This window comes from Scyliorhinus canicula, chromosome 16 (genome assembly GCF_902713615.1).
Source record: "Scyliorhinus canicula chromosome 16, sScyCan1.1, whole genome shotgun sequence".
Taxonomy (NCBI): domain Eukaryota; kingdom Metazoa; phylum Chordata; class Chondrichthyes; order Carcharhiniformes; family Scyliorhinidae; genus Scyliorhinus; species Scyliorhinus canicula.
Genome location: NC_052161.1, coordinates 39,189,521 through 39,213,314, shown reverse-complemented (window position 1 = coordinate 39,213,314; position 23,794 = coordinate 39,189,521). Strand labels below are relative to the sequence as shown.

Genomic DNA, 23,794 nt, shown 5'->3' with positions numbered 1-23,794 from the left:
AATTTATATAAATGATGTGGATTTCGAAACTCAATGCAAAATGGTCTGGTTTGTAGATGATAGTCAAACTAGGTGAGGCTGTGGAATCGCAGGAAGAAGGCAAAGTTTGTAAATGGGCAGAACAATTAAATTTAGTGTAGAAAGTTCTGGGGACTAATTACTACCACCAGCAGAAACATGCTACTGGCGCTAGGAATGGCGCCTGGGTGGGATTCCTTCTCCTTTAGGGCTGCCATTTGAGTGGGCAGCCTGATACCAAGGTCTGGCGGTGGGCACCCCCCCCCCCCCGGAAAAATGCTAATTCTGCTTCCCCTCCCCCCACTCACAAGTAGGGGCATTCTCCCGCACACTCTCCCCCACTTGCAGAGCGCATGCACGAGGATGAGTCAACCCCTCCAGCATCCCCCCCAACAGAGACGCCCAATAGAGACTCCCATCAGAGACCCCATCTGAGGCCTCCACCAGAGACCCCCCCAACAGAGACGCGTACAGATATTGCGTTTTCATTTACATTTATAAATGCTTTCCATTCCTATTTTTCACAGCAGAAAACATTTAGCTGCTTTTGATGTGGTGAGTCAATCAGCGCAAGAGCATTTATAAACATTGCGGTTGGCTTCAAAGTAGGGTACTTGTGATGCAAGTGTCAATAGAAAGGTAGATCAAAAATAGTGCAATGTATTTGCTGTGTGAAATTGAATGGATGATTTGCATTCAAAAGGCTTTCAAGGAATTTGAAGCCCTTTGAAGTGTACTTGGCTTTTGAGGAAGCCTCTGACACTTTTAACAGCTGCTGCTTTCAACACTTTTATCTGAGGAAGCAGGTGTTAGGGAGGGGTAAGTGAAAATGGAGTGATTCTTCACTCCACTGACTAGACTGCTCTTCACCTTTCAGGCAGGGCTCTCTGAATGGGGTCTCTGATTGGGGAGGGGGTGGGGGGGGAATCGATCAGGCGGAGGGAGCACGATTTGCATTGTGGGGGGAGGGGGCCTTCTGATGAACTTTGGGGGCACTTCAGTTATGCACTGACCCCCTTGACCCACCGTGGGGTCCACTGCTTCGGGGCCATGCTTGAGAAAACCAGCACAAATCTTGCCAGGATGTTTTCCCATGCGGGTGTTGGTATATAACAGGGGCTGGGTGGAGACTCGAGCCTCCAGCCCATTAATCAGATGGAAATGGATGCAGCTTGGTGATTTGTATCCTCCCACTGGCACGGCCGTGTAGCTCGCTGCCGCCACTGGCGGGGGACTGGAGCATCGGAATGATGCCCGGCAGCAATCTCATTTTTCGGCTGATGCTCCATTCTCCAGCCAACCGGGAAACCCGTTACCAGCATCGGGCAATGCCGAATCTACCTCACTGTGTTGAAACATATAGTTATTTATACATCGCTGTAAAGTAGAATAAGAGGAAACAATTGTCAAACCTTATAGTGCTCTATTCAGATCATACCTTGAACATTGCATCCAATCCTATTTCTCAAGAAGTCAGTGAAGCACGAGAGGGAATTCAGAGAAGAGTTACTAATACTCCATAGCAATAGGAATCTAAGTTATGAGAACGGAATGTAGAGGCCTGAGCTTTTCAGCACAGGTATCTGAGCGGTGATATTACAGGTATATGATTGTCAGTATTGGAGAGAAAGTTCACACAAAATATTACCTGAAACCACATAAGTGAAACTGAAGGGCAGCAGTTCAAACTTGTTAGAGTTAATCTTAGGACTAATATCTGGAAACCTCGCGAATAATGATCGACATGTAAACTAAAATTACTGATAAAACAATGGAAATTAAAACCTTGCAATCATTGAAGACTGCAAGGTTGAAGAAACATTTGAATGCTGCAACTAGGGTCAGGGTTTTTCTGACTGGACGGATAACGATGAACTGAATGGCCTTCCTCTTGTGAAATAAAGCCAGCAAGCTATCTGACTATATCCTGCTAACTGTCGCAGAAAGAAAAAGTGATGCCTTTGGCTGAATGGCATTGAGAAGGTCTGTGCCAAATTGTCAGCTCCTACAATAGGGAGATGTTGTACGGCCAAAACAAGCAAGGACATAAGCTTGCTTTGCTTTCAAAATTGCAAGAGAGAGCTGAGTTAGACACATGCTAGCAGGTTTGTTGTGGCTTTTAGAAATATTATCAATTGATCAAATGATCCCCTTTGCATTATTAATTTTGCCTATGACATAAATGAATATCTGAATGTAGCAAAAGGATAGCACAGTCAATAATATTCAGAGATGACTTGAAAATAGCACATAAATAATCAATTAAGGTTTAAATCTTTTGATCAATGCAGATAGACTTTGTGCTTTGTTACCTAACAGTAATTACAAGTCAAAAATGTCTTCCTTTTCCAGTAACTTTCTATTGCTTTGATTATTGAGCATAAATGCATGGACATGAATAATCCTACCTGTTTGTTTTTCTTTTTTGAGGAATGTACCAATCCCTGCTGTAATGCAAGTACCTGCACTCTGAAGCCTGAAGCAGTGTGTGCACATGGGCTTTGCTGCAAAGACTGCAAGGTAACTGAATGTTTTCACAGCTAAGGTTCTTTCTGTTACCAAAAATGACATATTTTGCAGTTCCTAAAAAACTAACATTCACAGACGCACTCTCTAAACGTGCAATCAAATGGAATTTAATTCTTGTGGTGTGGAGCCCATCCACAGGCTGGAAAACCAGCAATCGATGTGATGCAGGCATTTTCAGGATGCCCAATGGGATTAAGTCCCAATAAGGCCCTTATCTTCCCACCTTCAGGTTTCCCAACTCATGTGAAGGGAACTTCCGCCAGAACTAGGGGCAGCACGGTAGCATTGTGGTTAGTACAGTTGCTTCACAGCTCCAGGGTGCCAGGTTCGATTTCCAGCTTGGGTCACTGTCCGTGTAGAGTGTGGACATTCTCCCCATGTCTGCGTGGGTTTCCTCCGGGTGCTCCGGTTTCCTCCCACAGTCCAAAGATGTGCAGGTTGGCCATGTAAATCGGCTTTATTGTCCAAAGAGGTTAGGTGGAGTTACTGGGTGACAGAGATAGGGTGGAGGCATGGGTTTGAGTAGGGTGCTCTCTCCAAGGGCCATTGCAGACATGATGGGCCAAATGGCCTCCCTCTGCACTGTAAATTCTACGATTCTATGAAATCGTGTTGCAGGGTGGAGCAGTGGCCACTGCCAGTGCAGTGTGAACCAGGTAGGAGAGGTCATGGAGGCTCAGGAATAAGTTAAGCAGGAGGTGAGGGTGAGGACCATCAATTTGAAGATTTGTTGGGGGGGGGGTAGTATTACTCCAGGCCCTTCCTTTCCCATCAGCGGGTGCCTCTGTCAGGTAGAGTGCTCGGCAAGGAGGGACTCCCTGCTGGCTAAATATCAGTGGCAGCGGGATGAGGCCCTTAAGTATCCACTTAATGGTCATCAATTGGCCATCGGCCTTCAAACCTTCCTGTCCAGAAAAATTCGACAGAGGCGAGAAGGCAAAGCAGCGGGATCTCTACGCCGCAATGTCCCATCTAATCATATACCTCTCACTACCCAGCCTCCAAACCTGCCTCTGGAGGGTGCATTATGTTCCACTCATTGTAAAATGATATTGGATAGAAAGACCGTATGTGATGCATTTATCAGACAATTAATGGAAACACAGCATAAACAAATGTAGAATAAAGACCTTGGAGACTCAGGGCTGGATTCTCCGATTCTGCGGCTATGTCCACAGGATCCGTCTGGTCGGCACCGATCCTCAGCCCAGTGGGGGGCTAGCAGCCGCGCAGCGTAAAGCCCCCGGCTTTACTTGCGGATACGGCAGCAGAATGGCCGGGTCCTTGGCCGCTCATGCGCGCGGTCCCGGCCTGCCAAAAGCTACCCACCCCCTGTAACCTCCCTCGCCACCCCCGGACCACTCCCTCCCAGCCCACACCAAAGCCCCCCCAGCCCCCACCAAAACCCCCCTGCCAGAGGAATGGCTCCCACAGTCCGCAGCCGCCATGCGAGGTCCCCGAACGTTGTGAGGACACGCGCCACACGCCAACTGGGACTCAGAGCATCGTGGGAGAGTCTTAGGTGATGTCCTGAGGCCGTCCATATGGTGTGGGCTGCACTCACCGAGTACACCATTTTTGAGGGGCGGAGCATTGCAAGAAAGGTGCCACCCCCGATTCCAGCATAAACGTCAATTCACCAGCCAATCGCCGAACGCGATTTAGGCAATCGGAGAAGCCCACTCTCAATCAATGACACCCCTCATTAAAAGCCCAATGGTATGTTGCATTGGTGTAACATGATGCTCACTATGGTATTTGGATCCACATATATGATTTCTCACAGCCTGGATTCATTTTTGAACATTATTTTTTACAAATCAAAAGTACCCAATTATATTTATTTCCAATAAAGGGGCAATTTAGCGTGGCCAATCCACCTACCTGCTCATCTTTGAGTTGTGGGGGTGAAACCCACGCAGACACGGGGAGAATGTGCAAACTCCACACAGACAGTGACCAGGTCCGGGGTCAAACCCGGATCCTCAGTGCCGCAGGCAGCAGTGCTAACCACTGGGCCACTCCACAGCCTGGGTTCATGATGTTAGTTGGACCACCAGGCCTGGAAACAAACAGAGAGATTATTTTGGTTATATACTGGAATTTTGAACAGAAGGTCTTCTTGCATGCAGTTTGCCTTATATAATTGTATAAGCCTGGATTAGTTATCCTTTATGTTACTGTGTCTCTACAAATACAAACCGAGAGCCTCATATCTGTCTTCATAACGCAACAGATGATTCTCCTTGATTTTCTTTGTACCTTTAGCAAAGTCACATTGTCCCATTGATACATCCTTCCAAGGGTCGGGAGGGGAGGTTGGAGGAAGCATCAATCTATGTCAAACAGTCAGCGATTAGTGATCAGACATATAGCAGCAATGGACAAGGACTGGGAACAGCCTGACCGTACCTCTGTGGTATAGCAATAGGATGTGATAAATAAGGAAGATAATTATTCTTCAAAGGAAGGTGGGAATAAATCAAAAGGGAAATAAATCAGCCCTGATATTTAACAAACTTGTGAGGGATTTATATACTAGCCATTATGAACAAACCTCATCTCCATTATGCAAATGCTGGGCAGATCAAGCAGCATCTGCGGAGGAACAAAAGTCAGTCAGTCAGGTCTTGGGGACCTTCCTCAAGACTGGAAGACATGACACATTAGCAACATTTGCAAAAGAATAGAACATAGGAAAGTGGGGAGGAAGAAAAGAAATACAGCAAATTAATAGAATGGCTTGTGAAGTACTTGTGTGGAAACAGGAGATGGTTAAAAGGCAGAAGTGATATTAGTGAGAGAAAAGAGGAAGCAAAATAAGAGAACAATGGTGCCTCACAGTAATACCATTTTCCTGTTCCTTACCCAACTTCATGTCATTTTGTTTAATTTATTTCCCTTTTCTTTTCTTTTGTTCTGTTCCTTTTTACTGATATTCATCTTTAATATCTTCTAATCCTGATGAAGAACCTTAAGACTGAATGGTTGACTGACTAATCTCGATTATTCTTCAGATTCCACCCGACATAATGAGTATTTTTCAGTCTTTTGGCTTGGTTTCCCGATTTCCAGCATCTCCAGTTTTTTTCTTCATCTTTTTGCTCTCGTCTCTCTCTTACCTCATTTACTTTCAATCTACATCCTTACAAAATATATGTTCATCTTCCCAAAAGTGTAAATTGATCACGTTTTTTTCTCCCTACTGCTTTTAAACATGGCCTTCGCATTTACTGGGAACGCCTTTATAGTTCCCATGACACTTTGTGGAGCAGTAGGTGACTTACTTTGTTCCTCTGTGGCCAGGTTCTAGGTGAGATCAACACTTGGAATGTTGTGATGCATGTGACAAACTTGTCAAGTCTTAGCTTAGCTAGCACCAATGGTAAAGTTGATAAAAGCCTGGGCTGAATTGACATTGGAGCTAAAGGAAGCCACAGCCCTATATATTACCCATTCAGTGGGATATCTATAGGTAAAGTCAAATATCAGTTATGAGAAAATATTGTTCTTAATTAATTTATCATCTCGATTTGATACAGTACATATAGAGTAGCAGGTGGGTATGTGTGTGGTATAGTTCTGGAACAGAGGTTGTGATGTCAGTGTGGGTCAATTTTCCACCTTTATGCTGCTCCACACAGAAATTCAATCTATTGAAATGTAGGTGTGAGCTGGGCATGATTTTGCTATCGTTTAAGTTAATGGCAGGAAAACAGAGTGCTGCGCCACATTTCCAAAATGTATTGTAGCACATGAAGCCCTCTGCTAATAGTGGAAAGGTAGAAAATTACCCCTTATAAGTGGATTTAATACAAGAAAAGAATTTAATCATATATAATGTGATAATAATCACATATAATTAAATATCCTAATTCGGTCTGTTTCTTATTTGGCTAGGGAAAGCATGGCCATTAGTATTAGCACCAGTACTCGAAAAGGTCCAGCTCATGACATGCAGTATTTCAAAGGCAATAGTGGTTATTTATTTCCATTCCACAAAGTACCAGAGTAATCATTGTGTCAAGATGTTCGTGACAATGCTACGAGAAATGTGGTGGGCAGGATTTCTGCACGTTTGTCTGATTCAACCTAACTAGTGAATTTCCCAGACTTATTTGAATATTTTTATTGGGTTCCTGGCAGTCTTGCTATCTGTGGTTGGGCCTTGCCAACGGGGAGACGATGTGATGGGAAATGACTGCTGCTAAAGGACTGTGATACCACCAGCAGCTTAACAGACTAGTCAGATCCACAATTCTTTGAATGCCATTGCCTCCATTAATTTGAAGGAAATGGCATCAATAACAGACATTGCTAAAATGTCTCTCTCCAAAACAATTTCTACTGTGGCCATTTAACCTTTATTTCCATCATCCTGTTGCCTTGTAAGTATAGAAACCTGCGAGTCTTTTTATTTATTCCTCGGGATATGGATGTATCTGGTAAGGTAACCATTCTTTGCCTGTACAGAATTGCTTTGAGAAAGTTGTTGCTGGGTCAAAATCCTCAAACTGCCTTCCTAACAGCACTGTGCCTACACCAATGGAATGCAGCGGTTCAGGAAGGTCACCTGCACCAGAAGCAATAATTGCGAGCTTTGTCCAGCGATTAATAAAATTAAAAACTTCCAGTTCCCAAATTGCCACAGTGGGACTTGAATTTGCGTTCTCTATTATTAGTTCAGCACTCTGGGTTACTAGTCCAGTAATATAAAACTGGCATGTGCAGAATCCAGTGTCATTGAAGCAATAATGATGAACATGAAATACATGGGGATTGAATTATCATGAGGGTTCTCCTCTGCATCTGCCATCATTTCAGCAGAAGATCCACAGGAACTCTCGGACAATGGTCTTATGGTAGTAACACAGGACAACTGAGAGAACATAGAATCATAGAATTTACAGTGCAGAAGGAGGCCATTCAGCCCATCGAGTCTGCACCGGCTCTTGGAAAGACCCCCCTACCCAAGGTCAACAACTCCACCCTATCCCCATAACCCAGTAACCCCACCCAACACTAAGGGCAATTTTTGGACTCTAAGGGCAATTTATCCTGGCCAATCCACCTAACCTGCACATCTTTGGACTGTGGGAGAAAACCGGAGCACCCGGAGGAAACCCACGCACATACGGGGAGGATGTGCAGACTCCGCACAGACAGTGACCCAAGCCGGAATCGAACCTGGGACCCTGGAGCTGTGAAGCGCTTGTGCTATCCACAATGCTACCGTGCTGCCACTAAACACTGCAGAATTTTATTCCCACGGTGTCACCCATTATAATTTCCCAAATGTAAATATGCCCACCTCAAATGTGGTTAAATTTGATGAATAACATTTGTTGTTTGAATCAATATTAAATGACAGTATTAACTTTCAATGTAAGTTTGTCTCTACCAGCAAATTACCATCATTCCATTTGCACAATTTTGAACTGCACTCTGTAACTTTCAACATATTAATTTATTTTGGGTTTTTTTGTGAATGTGCGTTTACAGCTAAAGCCTCCAGGGACCCCTTGCAGAGATTCCAGCAACTCGTGTGATCTGCCTGAATTTTGCACTGGAACAAATGCACAGTGTCCAGCCAATGTATATCTACATGATGGTCAACCCTGTCATAAGAAGGATGGTTACTGTTACAATGGAATGTGCCAGACCCATGAACAGCAGTGTATTACTCTCTGGGGACCAGGTAGATAATGATTAAATTAAATCCAACAACAACATAGCACAGAAAATCAAATTTCTGATCATGTTTGGAAAATATTCGAGGCAAGAAGTTAAAATTGCTATTAAAGATCTGAGACCTTGACAGTGCCATGCTACACATGAGACAAGTCAATTCTTCTGCTGATAATGGTTCTACTGCAACTCTTACACTTGGTAATCAGATTGTTCTGAATGGCATTCACTGCTATTAACCTGACGGGGAGAGAACAAAGTGAACTTTGCAGCTCTTGAACTAAATGTTAGGAAGTGTGCAAAAGGTCACAGGGGAGCCTACCTGTTAACTTCTGCTTCACCCCGTGCTCCTGTATAAGCATGTCATTTCGTAGGCCTGACACAGACAAGAAATCCCGACTGTGAAGTATCAAAGGAACAGTCTATGTTCTACTATTTGATACAGCATGAATTATACCTCAGCACCTACCATAGAGCTGCTTTGAAGGTATTGTCAGAGCTGATTTGATTTCTGGTCCAGGATGTTTGCCTGAAGCAGCTACCACAAAAGCTGAAAAGCACATAATGCTGAATTTTCCAATGCGTAACATCATTATTATAGAGGATCTTTGGCGAGATGCTTATTTGTTTGACTCCAGAGACTGCCTGCCAGTAATTTCTTCCTGTCACAGCTGAGTTAAATGTCATCAGTCCTTAACGAAGCTGCGAAATGGAGGGCTTTTAATAAAGGATTGTTCTCCCTTCATGGCTGAAAAGCAGTCTTTCTGCACAAGGACATTGATGTTAGTGAAGTGGCATTAACTCCAGTTGCAGCATATATTATCTTGGAGTGGACTTGAAATGAGTGGGGAATAGATAGCTCATGACAAGAATTTGTTCATTATGACCTTAGGTTGCTCCAGGTAGGGTTTGAGAAGCTAAACCCCACCCCTCCACCAACCCAATATTGGTAAATCAGCTTTTATATTTGGTAACAACTTGTTGCCGGGTACTTTTCTAAAAATGAGGTGAACGCTATTATCTCGCATTTCATCAGTTTGAAACTGTCACTGGTACAAGATGACAAGAAGTTCCATTTCCTGACACTTTCTTTATTCTCTTTAACAAATACTCATAAAAGTGACTGAAATTGTTCTGACTCCTTTAGGTGCTAAACCCGCCCCTGGAATCTGCTTTGAGAGAGTCAACTCAGCGGGTGACCCGTATGGTAATTGTGGGAAGGACTCAACTGGTTTGTTTGCAAAATGTGAGATCAGGTACAGACAATACATCTTCTATCTTCTCAAGACACAAGCAATTGACTTAGACTTTTCTATTCCATAATTTCTCCACCTGGAATCATACAGAAAGCCTTTGGTGAACTTCTACAAGCCTCCACTTAACTTTTGTTTTTAATCACCTTTTACCGTTACTCCCTCTCATCAAATACTTATGATTTGCTTTCATTTTTAGCACAAGTCACTGAGTTTTTTGGGTGAGTTTGTTATATTTGTCTCTTCTTTGAACAGTGCGTGCCAACATTGAAGCGTTACACTCTGTGTTACAAGAATTTTGGATGAGTATAGATTTAAGTAATCTGCAAGCGAAGTACCATTGTTTGTTTAATTTAACAGTGATATCACTGTTCTACCTTTTTAACTGAGGAACAAATATATCTGTAATCTAGGGTAGGCTGTTTAACTCTTATATATCGTGGGCAGTATTCCCCCCCCCCCCCCCCATGCCGCCCCGACCCCCGCACGCGATTCTCCCACCCCCCCCGAAACCCAGCGCCGTGCGAATCGCGCCGGGCCGCTCAGAGAATCGCCGCAAATGGCGAGCGGCGATTCTCCGGCCCGGATGGGCCGAACGGCCGCTCCAACACGACAGGGTCCCACCGGCGCCGACCACCCCTGGTCACTGCCGGCAGGAACTCTGAACTCTGCGGGAACGCTCGGGGGGGGGGGGGGGGGGGGTGCTCTGTATGGGTGGAGGGGGGCTCCTTCACCGGGTGGGGGGGGAGGTCCTCCGAAGGGGTCTGGCCCGCGATCGGGGCCCACTGATCGGCAGGCCGGCCTCTCCCCTCCCCGGGCCTACATTCCACCGCGGCCGGCCCCTGAACACCCACGCCATAGTGCGTCAGGGCTGGCGCGCGTAAGAAGTTCCCCGCGCATGTGCAGGATGGCACGGCCCAACTGCGCATGTGCAGGATTGAGCTGCCCCAACTGCGCATGCGCGGGTTGGCGCGGCGCCCATTTGGCGCCGCGTCGGGATGCTGGAGTGGCGTGAACCACTCCAGCGCCGTGCTGGCCTCCTGAGGGGGCCAGAACAGGTCGTGCCCGGGCCCTGTTCGCGCCGTCGTGAAACGCGACGTCGTGAACGTCGTTGTGGGCACTTGATCCGCGGAGCGGAGAATCGCCATTTCTTTGATAATTTATGGACATATTGGCCCATAGTAAATGATGCAGTGTATACGACCACGGTGTCCAATTTTCAAGCTATCAAGGTTATGTATTCTGTAACTGGCATTTAATTTTCCACCGGGTTTGATTTTCTGCATTAACAGAATCATATTTCCTTAGTAATGAATTGAATATTGATCTATGATGACTGGTTCTGACCAATCTGAGTTTACTTTCCACTCATCATATCAATTTTCTAATGGTCCACATCGGCTTAGTATCCATGGGCGGGATTCTCCGACCCCCGCCGGGTTGGAGAATCGCCGGGGGGCGGCATGAATCCCGCCCCCGCTGGGCACCGGAGATTCAGCGGGGGCGGGAATCGCGCTGCACTGGTTGGCGGCCCCCCCACCTCCCCCCCCCCCCCCCCGGCGATTCTCCGGCCCGCGATGGGCAGAAATCCCGCTGCTGTAATGCCAGTCCCGCTGTCGTGAATTAAACCACTTCCCTTACCGGCAGGACCAGGCAGCGTGGGCGGGCTCTGGGGCCCTGAAGGGGCGCGGGGCGATCTGGCCCTAGGGGTACCCCCACGGTGGCCTGGCCCACGATCGGGGTCTACCTATCCTCGGGAGGGCCTGTGTCATGGGGGCACACTTTCCCCTCTGCGTCGGCCGTGTCAGCCTCCGCAATGGCCGACGCGGAGGTGACCCCCCCTGCGCATGCACGGGGATGACGTCAGCAGCCGCTGACGCTCTCGCGCATGCGCGGACTTCTGCCGGCCGGCCGAGTCCCTTCGGCCCCGTCTGGCATGGCGCCAAAGGCCTTTCCCGCCAGCTGGCGGCGCGCCAACCACTCTGGTGCGGGCTAGCCCCTAAAGGTGAGGGCTTGGACCCTAAAGGTGTGGAGGGTTCCGCACCTTTGGGGCGGCACAATGCTGGAGTGGATCACGCCACTCCATCCCGCCAGGACCCCCCCCCCCCCCCCCCCCCCCCCCCCCACCCCGCCGGATAGGGGAGAATCCCGCCCCTGATGTGCAGTTTCATTGGGCTGGATTCTCCCGTCCCGCCTGCCGCAAGAACGCCACGGGCGAGCCGAGTAGAATGGGGAACTCCGGGACGCCGGGCGGATGCAGCCGGAGAATCTCGTCCAAAGTGTGTAATAGAGTTGTTTATCCACTGTTGAAATTGCCAGGATAGCTAATATAGTTTTTAGTTCATTTTTAAAATAAATTTAAAGTACCCAATTATTTTTGTTTTCCAATCACGGGCCAATTAAGCGTGGCCAATAAACCTACCCTGCACATCTTTGCATTGTGGGAGTGAGGCCCACGCAAACAGGGGAGAATATGCAAACTCCATACGGACAGTGACCCGGAGCTGGGATCAAACCCGGGTCCTTGGCTCCGTGAGGCAGCAGCGCTAACCACTGCGCCACGGTGCTGCCCTGAAAGCTAATATAGTTGTCCAACCATGATGTACCAATTCCTGCAGACCTTTACTTTTGTTGCCGACATTACTGCCCAATTTCCCTAGCAGGTTATTTTGTATTTCCAACAATAATATCAAACTTTGTTAGGAACCTACATTAAATATTCAATGTGACTGTTTTATTTTTCCTAGCAATTCAGATTGATCCTTTGCTCATGATGCCTATTTTATATCAATTTAGAGTTTTTGACTGTGTTGCACTTATAGAGCAGGTTTCTTTGCTGAGCTAGAAAGGGTCACTCTGTTGGCTTCTTATGGAAGGGGTTTGTCTCAGTGATACTTTTAATTAAAGTTTTGATAATCCAAAATTTGCCGGGCAACCCTAAGGGTTAAAGATTAGATCATTGCCAAAGTGGGGATGTGATCCAGGTGCAGTCCATGCTTCATGCACCACGGGAGGCCATCAGCTGGACCACAGCAAATTGATCCAACAGCCTCATTTTTATGTTATCCACGAACTGGGAGGTAGGCGGGGGGGGGGAGGTTGCCTGTTGCAGCCCTCGAGGTAATTTGCCACTCGCAGCGTAAGGAGAAAAGTTCAGCTGGCTGGAACACCAGGCTTGTCCTGGCTCCACATTCAGTTAAGAAGAGGTTCAAGCATGCCTTTTGCCTGACATCCATTTAAGCACTGCTGGTTTGAGTGCTGGGCACCTGAGACATTGGAACACAGCATACACAACACATGCTGTGATCAGTCGCCAACAATTTATGCAGAGTAGTCTGAAATCGTTGCTGAACAGTTGCCTATGCATTATGCCTGCTTCTGGGGGTGTCCTGGACAACAACTGGGCCCATAACATCTACAGCAAGCAGCAGGCTTCTGATGCAGGTTGAGCACGTACAAGCTGCACATCATTCACACAGAGATATATTTAGTTCGAGTCATTTAAATTTGAGACATTTTCATGAAAGGCATGTGTTCCCAGTTGGGCCCAGGTGGCTGAATTCCATAGCTAATAGAAAAACCCTTTTGACCAAGGAAATTACTTTTTTGAACAGGGATTGAAGCCACAACATCTAATTTCATTCCAATTTCAGAAAACGGAGCATCAAACAAGATTTTCTTTTGTGAAAATACCCCAAGTCAATTCGGGAAAGCTATGCATGAATTTATGAAAGTAGCAACAGGGACACTCTGGAGCTCTCTGTTGTGAAAGATATGTGGAACCATGAAACTATATATAAACCAGATGGGTACATTATGAAGCATTCGGTTTGAGTCAAACCGGAATATTTCAAGCAGAATGCAGTGATCTGACCTTGCTTTCAGTTTTTGGGTTAATGCAGGCTTTGGGTTGACCCTTCTAGTTTGAGCGACCAGATTCTTGCAGGAAAGTGATTCTGTGCTAACCTACCTGGGAAACCGAGACTGCACATGCATCTAGCCCTCAGGGACCAGACAGGCACAATTCCATTTCATGGGCATCTTGTAAGATCATATTTGAAGAACAAAACTCTATTTCTTTATATCTCTTACAAACCACTATATACATGAGAATGTGAATCTTTATTAAATTACCATCCATAGACCTGAATTTTTAATAAACACTTGCATGCTTTGTTCAGTTAGCCATGGAAAATTATGGGCAGGATTCTCCAGTCGCTGATGCCAAAATCGTGTTCGGTGATCAGCCGGAGAATACCCATTTACGACCAAATTGGGGGCGGTGCCGATTTCACGATGCTCCACCCCCTCCAAAGTGGCTAGCGATGGCCTCAGGATATTGCCTGAGCCCACCCCCCCCCCTCCCCCCTCCCCCCCCCCCCCCCCCCCCCCCACGATGACTCTGGATCTGCCCCCGACCGGCCGTGTTTCTGACGGCGTCTCATCCGTCGGGAAATCGCCTTGGCGGCTGTGGACTCAGTCCAGCGCCGCCACAGTTGGGGGAGGGCTAATCCACGGGCAGGGGGGACTTTGCCAAGGGCTGGGGGAACTATGGGGGGGGGGGGTTGGTCTGGGCCGCGCGAGCCGGCCCCAGGGAGGGAGCACTATGTTGCAGGCCGGGTCCGCTGCAGACCACCGCTATGCACATGCGCGGCCATGGACCCGGCAATTCTTCGGACCATATCGGCAGCTACAGTCTGGTGCTCTACGCTGCTCGGCCGCTTGCCCCCAACCATTCTGTTTTATGCCATTCTGTCGTAAAATGCCACCATTCCCATGCCGGCTTGGGGACCTCAAAATCGGAGAATCCAGCTCGATATGTTTTGGGGTTATTTTGGTGGAGAATGGGTGAAAATAGATACCAAATGGATGATGTACTAAAAAGACTTTGCTGTTTGAACGTCTGGTATTAGCACACAATTTTGGACTTATTGCTGATTACCATGGGGTAGGTTTAGCACAGTGGGCTAAACAGCTGGCTTGTAATGTAGAACAATGCCAGCAGCGTGGGTTCAATTCCCGTACCGGCCTCCCCGAACAGGTGCCGGAATTTTGGCAACTAGTGGCTTTTCACAGTAACTTCATTGAAGCCTACTTGTGACAATAAGTGATTATTATTATTATTACCATAGTTTGAAATTACCTGAAGGTAATAAAACATACACTAGCAGGTCTCGGGAGCAGTATATATGAGCTCCACTCAGCAACCTGTTCTGAAGGCATATGTTTCAGGGATGGCTCAGGGACTGAGTATGTTTCAGGGATGGCTCAGGGACTGAATGAGAGGGCACCACAGGTTCATGGACCTGACACTGAAGCTGGAGGAGGTGCAGAGGGATGTCCTGTACCTGTTTGAGGAAGGGAGCTGCTGCTCCTCTACCTGCCATCTCATTCCTCCTCCTATTCCTCCTGCAGTTCCAGAGACATCCCGAGCAATATGTTGTGACCAAGCACTCCCTTTCTCCTGGTGAGTCTCAGAAGATGAAAGGAAAAAATGAAAATAGCTTATTGTCACGAGTAGGCTTCAATGAAGTTACTGTGAAAAGCCCCTAGTTGCCACATTCAGGCACCTGTTCAGGGAAGCTGGTACGGGAATTGAACTGTGTTGCTTGCCTGCCTTAGTCTGCGTTAAAAGCCAGCGATTTAGCCCAGTGTGCTAAACCAGCCCCCAGATGTTCAAAGAGGTTGAGTGGCACAGCAACTTAGTCTTTTGAGATGAAGTTCTCAGAGATTTTCAGGGATAACTGATGATAAAATGTTGAGGAAATCTTAAACTGCCCTTGGAAATCTAATGGTGTGTTTCACAAGTCTTCTTCAAGTTTCCAGCAGCAAATGAACAGTAAAAGGTGATGTACCTTTTAGTGTGCTCAAATCCCTCAACAAGTATTCATTTATTCCTAATCAGCTGGTCACTGTTGGTTGATTAAGTCAAGTGGGTTAGGTACGTTTTGGCGCAGCCATTTGGGCGCGGCCGTTTTGGCACGGCCGTTTTGGCGCCAACCGTTTTGGCGCCGGCTGTTTTGGCGCCGGACGTTTTGGCGTCAACATGAGGGAGGTGTGTTCATCAAATTTAGTAGTCGCACAAACTTTGTTACATTTTGTTTAAAAACCAGTGTTCTTACTTATACATGATACAGTAGTCCCCCTTTATAACGCGGGTGTTGGGGTCCAAGACAGCCACCCGCGTTGTATCGGAGCCGCGGATATCCATGATGGGTGTTTTAAATTTATTTAAAAATCTATGCATGCGCGTCCCATTGAGAGTCTACGGGGGGGCGGGGGGAGAGGTCAGACCCCCGTAGACTCACAATGGGAAGCGCTAGCATAGATTTTTAAATACATTTAAAACCCTCATCGTGGATCCAATTAAAATTTCAGCGGCCGGCTCACTTTGATCCGGAGAGGGAAGCTGCTCTCACTGAAATCAGCTGGCCGCTGAAATTGACACTGCCCACTGCTCTCTCCCTCCAATCCAACTTTTAAGTTTTAATGTTTCTGATTGGAGGGAGAGAGCAGCCGGCAGTGTCAATTTCAGCGGCCGGCTCACTTTGATCTGGAGAGGGAAGCTGCTCTCTCACTGAAGCAATCAGCCGGCCGCTGAAATTGACACTGCCGGCTGCTCTCTCCCTCCAATCAGAAACATTAAAACTTAAAAGTTGGATTGGAGGGAGAGAGCAGTGGGCAGTGTCAATTTCAGCGGCCGGCTGATTGCTTCAGTGAGAGCAGCTTCCCTCTCCGGATCAAAGTGAGCCGGCCGCTGAAATTGACACAACTGACAGTTCAAAATAGTAAATTGAATGTTTCAACAACAAATACAATAGTTTTCTGAATACAAGAATTTCTGTCGTCTGCGCCCAAACGGCCGCGCCAAATTGGCTGCGCCCAATTGTCCCATGGCGCCCAAACGGCTGCGCCCAAACGGCCGCGCCCAAACGGCCGCGCCCAATTGTCCCATCCCCAGGTCAAGTTACTCTCCACCCAAATGCCGTCCAGCCTTGTAATGAGTGCAAGCAGACAAACCAAGTGGCAATCATCTCCTTAACAAGCATTTGGTTAGCCATTACTTGTATAAGATTTAATTCTTCTACTAATCGCTGTCCTACAGTAAACACAGGCTAAACTAGTGTTTCAGCTTAAGATACCAATATTGGCACTCTTTGGTGCGAAAGTATCTGGAGAAAATCGGCCCTTGTGTTTTATTGTAGCAGACTGAGAGACGTTTCAGTACCATCTTTGGAACAAATCAGAATAACAGGCCTACTTGGCATATTGTTTATTTTTAGAAGTTACAGTGCTATCCTGTGGAGGGAGTAGGAATAGCTAGTGTTACTTTACCAACTCAGCAATTCTTTGCTACTCATGAACTGATTACGTGTCAGATCTGAGATGATTCATAAGAAATCTTGGCCCAGATGTTGCAGCAACATCTGGAGTTTGCATGTGTACAGTTAGACCCAGGAATTCAGAAGTTGCTGTCAGTGACTCCTCATTTCTCCAGAGACTGCGCTATTCATGTCCCCCAGAACTGCCATTAATAGAAATCATTGTAAAAACAGAAAATGCTGGATAAGCTCAAAAGTTCTGTGAAAAGATCATTTAGATCCGATACATTAGCTGTATTCCTGGTCATTGCAATTCACTTTTCCTGCCGCCAACGTAACCCTGCCTGCGGGTTTGCCGGCTTCAAAATGAAATTGGCGGGAAGACAGAATTCTGCTGCCAGCGAATGGCGCATCACCGAGAAATGCATGGCTATGGAACTGGAGAATCCAACTCATTAACTATGTTCCTTTCCACTGATGCTGCCAGGCCTGGTGAGTTTTCCCAGCATTTTGTATTTTTATTTCAGATTTCTAGTATCCGCAATATTTTGTTTTGATTTAATGGAAATCATTGAACTGTGAGAACTGCTAGCTTCTTGGCCCTGCTTTAAAACTCTTGCAAAGGATGCATCTTGTTATTTTAACAGTTTCCTGAGTTTATAATTAATGATAAATAGCCCTGAAACAGTAATTTTTCATTTGTCAAATGTTAAATTCCTCCATTGTGGTAAGAAATTCCACACATCTTTAAAAAAATTCATTTTGACAAATGAAGGGATGCAGTGCTTTTGTCTTCCTGGTTTCCTGACTGTGAGAATACTTCAAATTGATTGGTTGTTGACCTTGCTTGTTGACATCACTGCTGCTGGATCCCAGGCGATACTCTTGACTAGGTGCCAGATTCAAACTGATGTAAGAAAAAGGGAGATTCACACCAAAAAGCCTCCCAGATCTTTGAGGGCAGCCTTCTTGGTGGGCAGCAACAAGCACCATTGCTTCACCACTGACTGCAAATTCCAGCCCCTTAAATTTGATCTGCAAGTGCTCCCATGGATGAAAGACACAAAAAGCTTCTCTTTGTACAAATAAATGCCTGACTCCCCAAAAGTGCTAACTTCTCCTGGTGCTGCGTTGAGAACCGTCCGACAAAGCGATTTGAATCGTTAATTTGGGATGGTTCTGTCAGTTTTACTCTCAAAGAGTTAGAAGTGAAAAACGCACTTTTAACTTCAGAGTAACTATTTTAATCACGTAGACCAAGCTCTGCACGGGACACAGCCCTCCCCCCACAATGTCCAGATTCTCTCCCCCCACCCCCCCCCTCCAATGGCCAGAACCATCCCCTCCCTCCCGCTAGCACTCCCCCCATCCGCCAATGTTTGGATCCCACCACTAGAATCTGAATTCCCATCCCCACTTACTTTAGAAACTTATCTTCTCACTTTCAATGGGACCTTTAAGCACAACTACTTTAAGGGGGCATGTCCTCCTTCTCTTGGCTCATTTTGCACTTCACCACTGGAGCCGTGGATAGGCTTTGCTTCTTCTGTCTCATGACAGGTGCTTTCTAACCTAAGCGCAGGTAACTCGGTACGGAGTGGCAACCCACCGCTGATTGCCACTCTGAGGAAGTTTTAAAAGTCTGATAATTAACAGACTCACTATTATTTGACACTTGCTGCAAAGTCACATGGGGAAGGTGTTCCTGCCAAAAGTTATAGCAGAAAATTCAAACTTGTTGCAGACAGAATTCCATCAGAGAATGAGAGAGTGACAGTGTGACAAGCAACATATTTGGCTGCTTCAATGCCTAACCCCAGTACCTTGAAACCTGTTCCATCTCCAAGCTCACCTGAAAAGTTAACCTCCAGGCAGAACAGCGAGATGAACCATCGCAGCTCCGGAGAAATCACTGCATATTCAAGACCTTCACTCCAGTCAATAACAACTCAATTGAGAAGCATCAGACCTGCACTGAAATAGAGTTAAATTTCATTTTTATAATTACTGTTTTATCTTCACCTGTGCCTAATTTTGATGTTAGCGTGATAATGTGGGTACGTCATGTGCGTTAACCTCCAGGCCAAGTATGCGAGAAATAAAGTAACCGTCTTCATTTAAAATCCATAAAAACTTGCTGCTGGTTTATTAAAAGTGACTCAGTCACTTTGAGGGTAAGAAAGTACATACATCCACTTACTGATCTATTTGATCAGGGCAACTAAAAAGAAACACTTAAAGATTGTCCGTGACTGAAGGCAAAATAAATTTCTCCAGCAGAATACCGATGAGTACCTGAATCTACGCAGCAAAACTGTCTTGCACACGCACAAAAACAACTCCACTTTATGCCTAATCATTTATACAGCGCACAGGAGCCTCATCATTTATTTATTGCGCAGTGAATTTGGCAGCTAAGGCTATGCATTACTTAAATTAACTGCAAGTTGAACGTTTTCCAAAGATGTAAGCTAAGCTGAATGAGGCCTGTTTGTAACTTGGTCAATCAAAACAACCAAACTAATAACATTAGATTGAAAGAGACCCCCTCTGGTGGTTGCATGAACAATTGACAACTAAAATCTAAAATCCTGTTACGTATTGACACTATTAGAAATGAAAAATTGATTTGAATTTCTCTGCAAGTACTCGTCTCCCAATGCACTTTGTAATGTCTATCATCAGTTTAAAAAACTGAAAATTCTGAATGTGATTGTGTGACCCGATTACAGAATGGATATTTTGAAAACTGTTGAAAGATATTCAGTGTTTAAAAGGTTCACTTATTTGTAATTCCTAAAGTTAGCTGAGTATTTTGGCACAATTGATGAAATTTTCACCAAACGTTTTACATAATTTACCAACGTTTAATTATCCTGTGGAATACAAAGTATAATGTGTAGCCTCCACCTTTTCTAAATGTCGCCTCAGTTCTACCGTGTGTCTGTTTTTCTTAACAGAGATGCCCAGTGTGGAAAAATCCAATGTCAGGGAGGAGCGAGCCGCCCAGTTATTGGAACAAATGCAGTCTCCATAGAAACTAACATCCCCTTGCAAGAGGGTGGAAAGATCTTGTGTCGTGGTACACATGTTTATCTAGGGGATGATATGCCTGACCCAGGGCTTGTGCTGACAGGCACCAAATGTGGAGAGGGGAAGGTAGGAATAAGCCATAATCAAAAGTCTGTTGAGCATTCATTCAATTAAACATTCAGACATTCTCTTTCAGCAGGATTTCATCGTGTTAAACGAGTGGAATGATCTCCCATTGCAGTCGGAACACTAACATCTCTATTAGGAGGTTAATACTTCAGATTATATTAATGAAATTGAACAGCTGCAGAGATCTGGCATTAACCATGATTTATTAGTGTAGTTAGTTTTCCCTTGGCGCTCACTGTTTTCCTAGCATAATATTGTGATCTAATGAGATATATTGGGGTACATTTGGCTCTCGGAGAAGATTAACAGAAATTGTTCCTTGAGCCACTTCAGCACACTCAGCTTGAGCTGCAAGGGCTGTTCCTGCCAGTACTTGCAGCTCCTCTGAGCAAAGACATCAATTTGGCTGGTTGAGGGATAAATGTTGACCTGTACACTGGGAAGTATGATTGAATTTTGATATCCTGGCCCATTACATCTGCAGCACTCTTGGCAGATTTACCTGCACTGTAATTCCTAAGCCTCTTCTCACCCAACCATCCTCACTCAGGCTGGATGAGACAGGTGCAGCAAATAGCGCTCCCGGTTGGATCGCCATGGACTAACTGGGGTGCAGAAAAGTAAGTCATTGGCCCTTTTTACAGGGGGTGGGGAGGGCTTGAGCCATCGGCACCCAGACCTGGGTCCGGGAAAGAGGTCAGGAAGGAGGGAGGAGGGATGTCAGTCCAGGAGGGAGGGAGGAGGGATCAGTGAGGTCAGTCCGGGAGGAAGGGAGGGTCGTCATTCTGGGAGAGAGGATGGGGGTCGATGGGTCCCAACAGAATGCAGGGGTTCAGGCTGGGGGTTAATGGAGGGTGCAGGGGGGGGGGCTGTGAAGGCTCCCCGGGTTTGTATGGGTTGGTCTGGGGTTTTTAAATAGTTACTCTGGAGTTGAAGTGCTTTTTCTTTTCTCTAACTTTTTCAGAATAACTATCTGGGTAAAACTGTCAGAACCATCTGATGTTAGCGATTTAAATCGCTTCTGTCAGATGATTCCCAGCCCAGCACAATTGTCCAGAGGAGGTTAGCACTTCTGGGCAATTGCCTGGTAAACAACTACATGGGGACCTCCAAGAGGGCTTCCCAGCTCATCATAGATGTACCCCCTAATTGTGACGCTGGGGAACCAGGAAGTTATGGGCCATATATGTTTCATCTGAAAGACAGCACTTTCCACCAAGTCCCGTACCACACTGTCCTCAAGTTCTTGGGTTGGGCTTGCTGCAACAAGCCATGCCCCACCACTCGCTGCTGATGACCACCTTCACCGCATGCAACCCCCACCCTACGTCATCCCCACCATCGCTCATCAGACCTTCCCCAAAGGCAACAACAAGGGGCTGCCACCAGTTCTACAGCCAGCAGCCTAGACCCTTTTTTGCAGCCATTAAATTAGCTTGTTGAGTGCAGCATGAGATAGGAGACCCCATAACCAGTAGCCTGTTAGATTGGATGGGGGTATGGTGGGTAGTGTTCTTTCTGAGCTGCGCAGGTACGTGACTGTAAGATGTGCCCACACGTGGCCATACATCAATCCAGCTGGCACTACTCAGACATTAAAATGGAAGTGCCCCTCAATGAGGAACTTCTTGCAGTCGATGCTGAATTCTCTGGATAGGCACGATGACCATGCCGGGGGCTCAGAGGTCTTTGCAGTCCTCAGGTGATCAGGGACATGGCAAAAGACGGCCCAATTTCTGAGGATCCAGCCATGCCGGATTTATCGGGTCCCACACATCACGTTTTCGGCACGAACCATCCTGGCTCCAAAACAATTTTCAAGTGTGGGTGAATGTGATCTGGATCACACTGTACCACCCAATGGGAATTGCACTTTGTTTCCCACTGGAGACCACGCTTCGAAATGCTCCGGGAGAATTGCGTCCAATATTACTTTATAAGGAAAAGAAAACTGTGCTTCACATAAGTAATTATTTAACTTTATAATTTATGATTATTTAACTTTATAAAGGGGCAGCATGGTGACACAGTGGTTAGCACTGCTGTCTCACTGCACCAGGGACCTGGGTTCAATTGCGGCCTTGGTGTCTATGTGGAGTTTGCACATTCTCCCCATGTCTGCGTGGTTTTCCTCCGGGTGCTCCCATAGTCCAAAGATGTACAGGTTAAGTGGATTAGCAATGCTAAATTGCCCCTTGGTGCCCCAGGTTAGATGGGATTACGGGATTAGGGTGGGGGAGTGGGCCTGGGTAGGGTGCTCTTTCAGCGGGTCAGTGCAGACTCGATGGGCCGAACTGCCTCCTGCTGCGCTGTAGGAATTATATTCTATGGTTCTAACTCAAAGGTTGAAGAGAGGCACCAGTCTCGATTACTTAACTTGTTCATATACATTTAGATTAACACAGATATTTGTGTCATTCCAGATTTGTCTAAACCGGCAATGCCAGAACATAAGTGTATTTGCAGTGGTAGAATGTGCTTCTAAATGTCATGGGCAAGGGGTAAGTTTGTGCAGCATTGCAGGTAAAATGTGAGCGCTAAATTATTCCCTCTAATTATGCAAAGATTTGTATAATTATGTATGTGCATTTATATGTGATATTTGGCTGCTTTTCTTGGTCAGTTGGAGACTCCTTAAGATCAAAGCTGTTAAGATCACGCCCGACTCAAAATAAAAGTGCTTCAATGTCCAAAGCAAGTTTACATTTAATGAAGAACAATCTGTTCTAAACCTAAATCATTCTTAATTCTTTAAAATCTATTGCTGTTGGAAACTAGTCTTGTTCTCGACTGATAACATCTGTACGAATGAGAGATGTTTCTATGGTTGCAAATTAAGTATCATCTCATCACTAATACAAGCAAAGCACATCTTACCGTATTGGGAATAGAATTCACAAATTAGTAGGGCTGAGGCCAGCATTAACAGTAAAAAGCACATTTTCATTAACAGTGCCACTTGGCAGAAGGGTCCCTGTGATGTGCTTTGGTGGAAAAATATGATTAAGACAGCAAATTATATTTTCTATGAATATTTTATGGGGGGAATTGCCCTGGATTTTCAAAAGAAATTTTGAGTCATGTGTTGATTTATCTGAGCCTAGAGTCTACATGGAAGAGTAACAAACAGCTGAATAGGACTTCTGTCCCACTCACAGGAATGCTGGACCAAGAAAAGCCAATTTAGCCAAGACTTTATCCAAGTGGTGTTAGCTAATCTGACTATTTTGCATTGATTTTCTATCATAAAGTCTCATTCCTACACTCCCAAATGATTCAAGAATCAATCCTTATTTCCCCTCTGGACACTTCAATGGATTTCATATTTACTTCACCTAGGTGACAGTTTGTTCCTTAAGTCAATAACACTTAAATGTGAGAGAGCTTAACTGAATTCAGTTTGCTGTCGTGTCATTTTTAATCATGGCCATTGGTTCTTTTATTATTTCTCTCTCGAGTACCTTCATGGTAGAGTGGGGTATATGCCGGGCCGTAGAGTTATAGATTATGGTTCAGTAACATTCTGCTCCTGCTTATGGGTCACAGAGCCTCATGGATGCCAAGTCTTGAGTTGCTCCATTTGTTTGAAGTCTATCCCAATTAGCACAGTAATGGTACCACAAAAAGGGAATTCTCATTGTGAAAATGGGTCTTTGTCTTCACATTGGTCACTCCCACCAATACTGTCATGGACAGATGCTTCTCTGGTAGGCAGGTTGGTGAGGATGAGGTCAAGTATGGTTTTCCTTTTTGTTAGTTCCCTCACCACCTGCTGCTGACCCGATCTAGCAGCTATGTCCTTTATGACTCGGTCAGCTTGGC

General features: G+C 45.9%; 1 protein-coding gene across 1 annotated transcript in view; it reads left to right on the top strand.

Annotated features, from left to right (window-relative positions):
• Window positions 1-23,794, top strand: part of LOC119950873 (disintegrin and metalloproteinase domain-containing protein 12) — a 451,211-nt gene that overhangs the window by 401,099 nt on the left and 26,318 nt on the right. Inside the window, 5 exon segments of the mRNA XM_038773759.1 lie at window positions 2,449-2,538; window positions 8,050-8,245; window positions 9,383-9,491; window positions 19,771-19,969; window positions 22,396-22,473. Coding sequence (XP_038629687.1) covers window positions 2,449-2,538; window positions 8,050-8,245; window positions 9,383-9,491; window positions 19,771-19,969; window positions 22,396-22,473 — 672 coding nt within the window.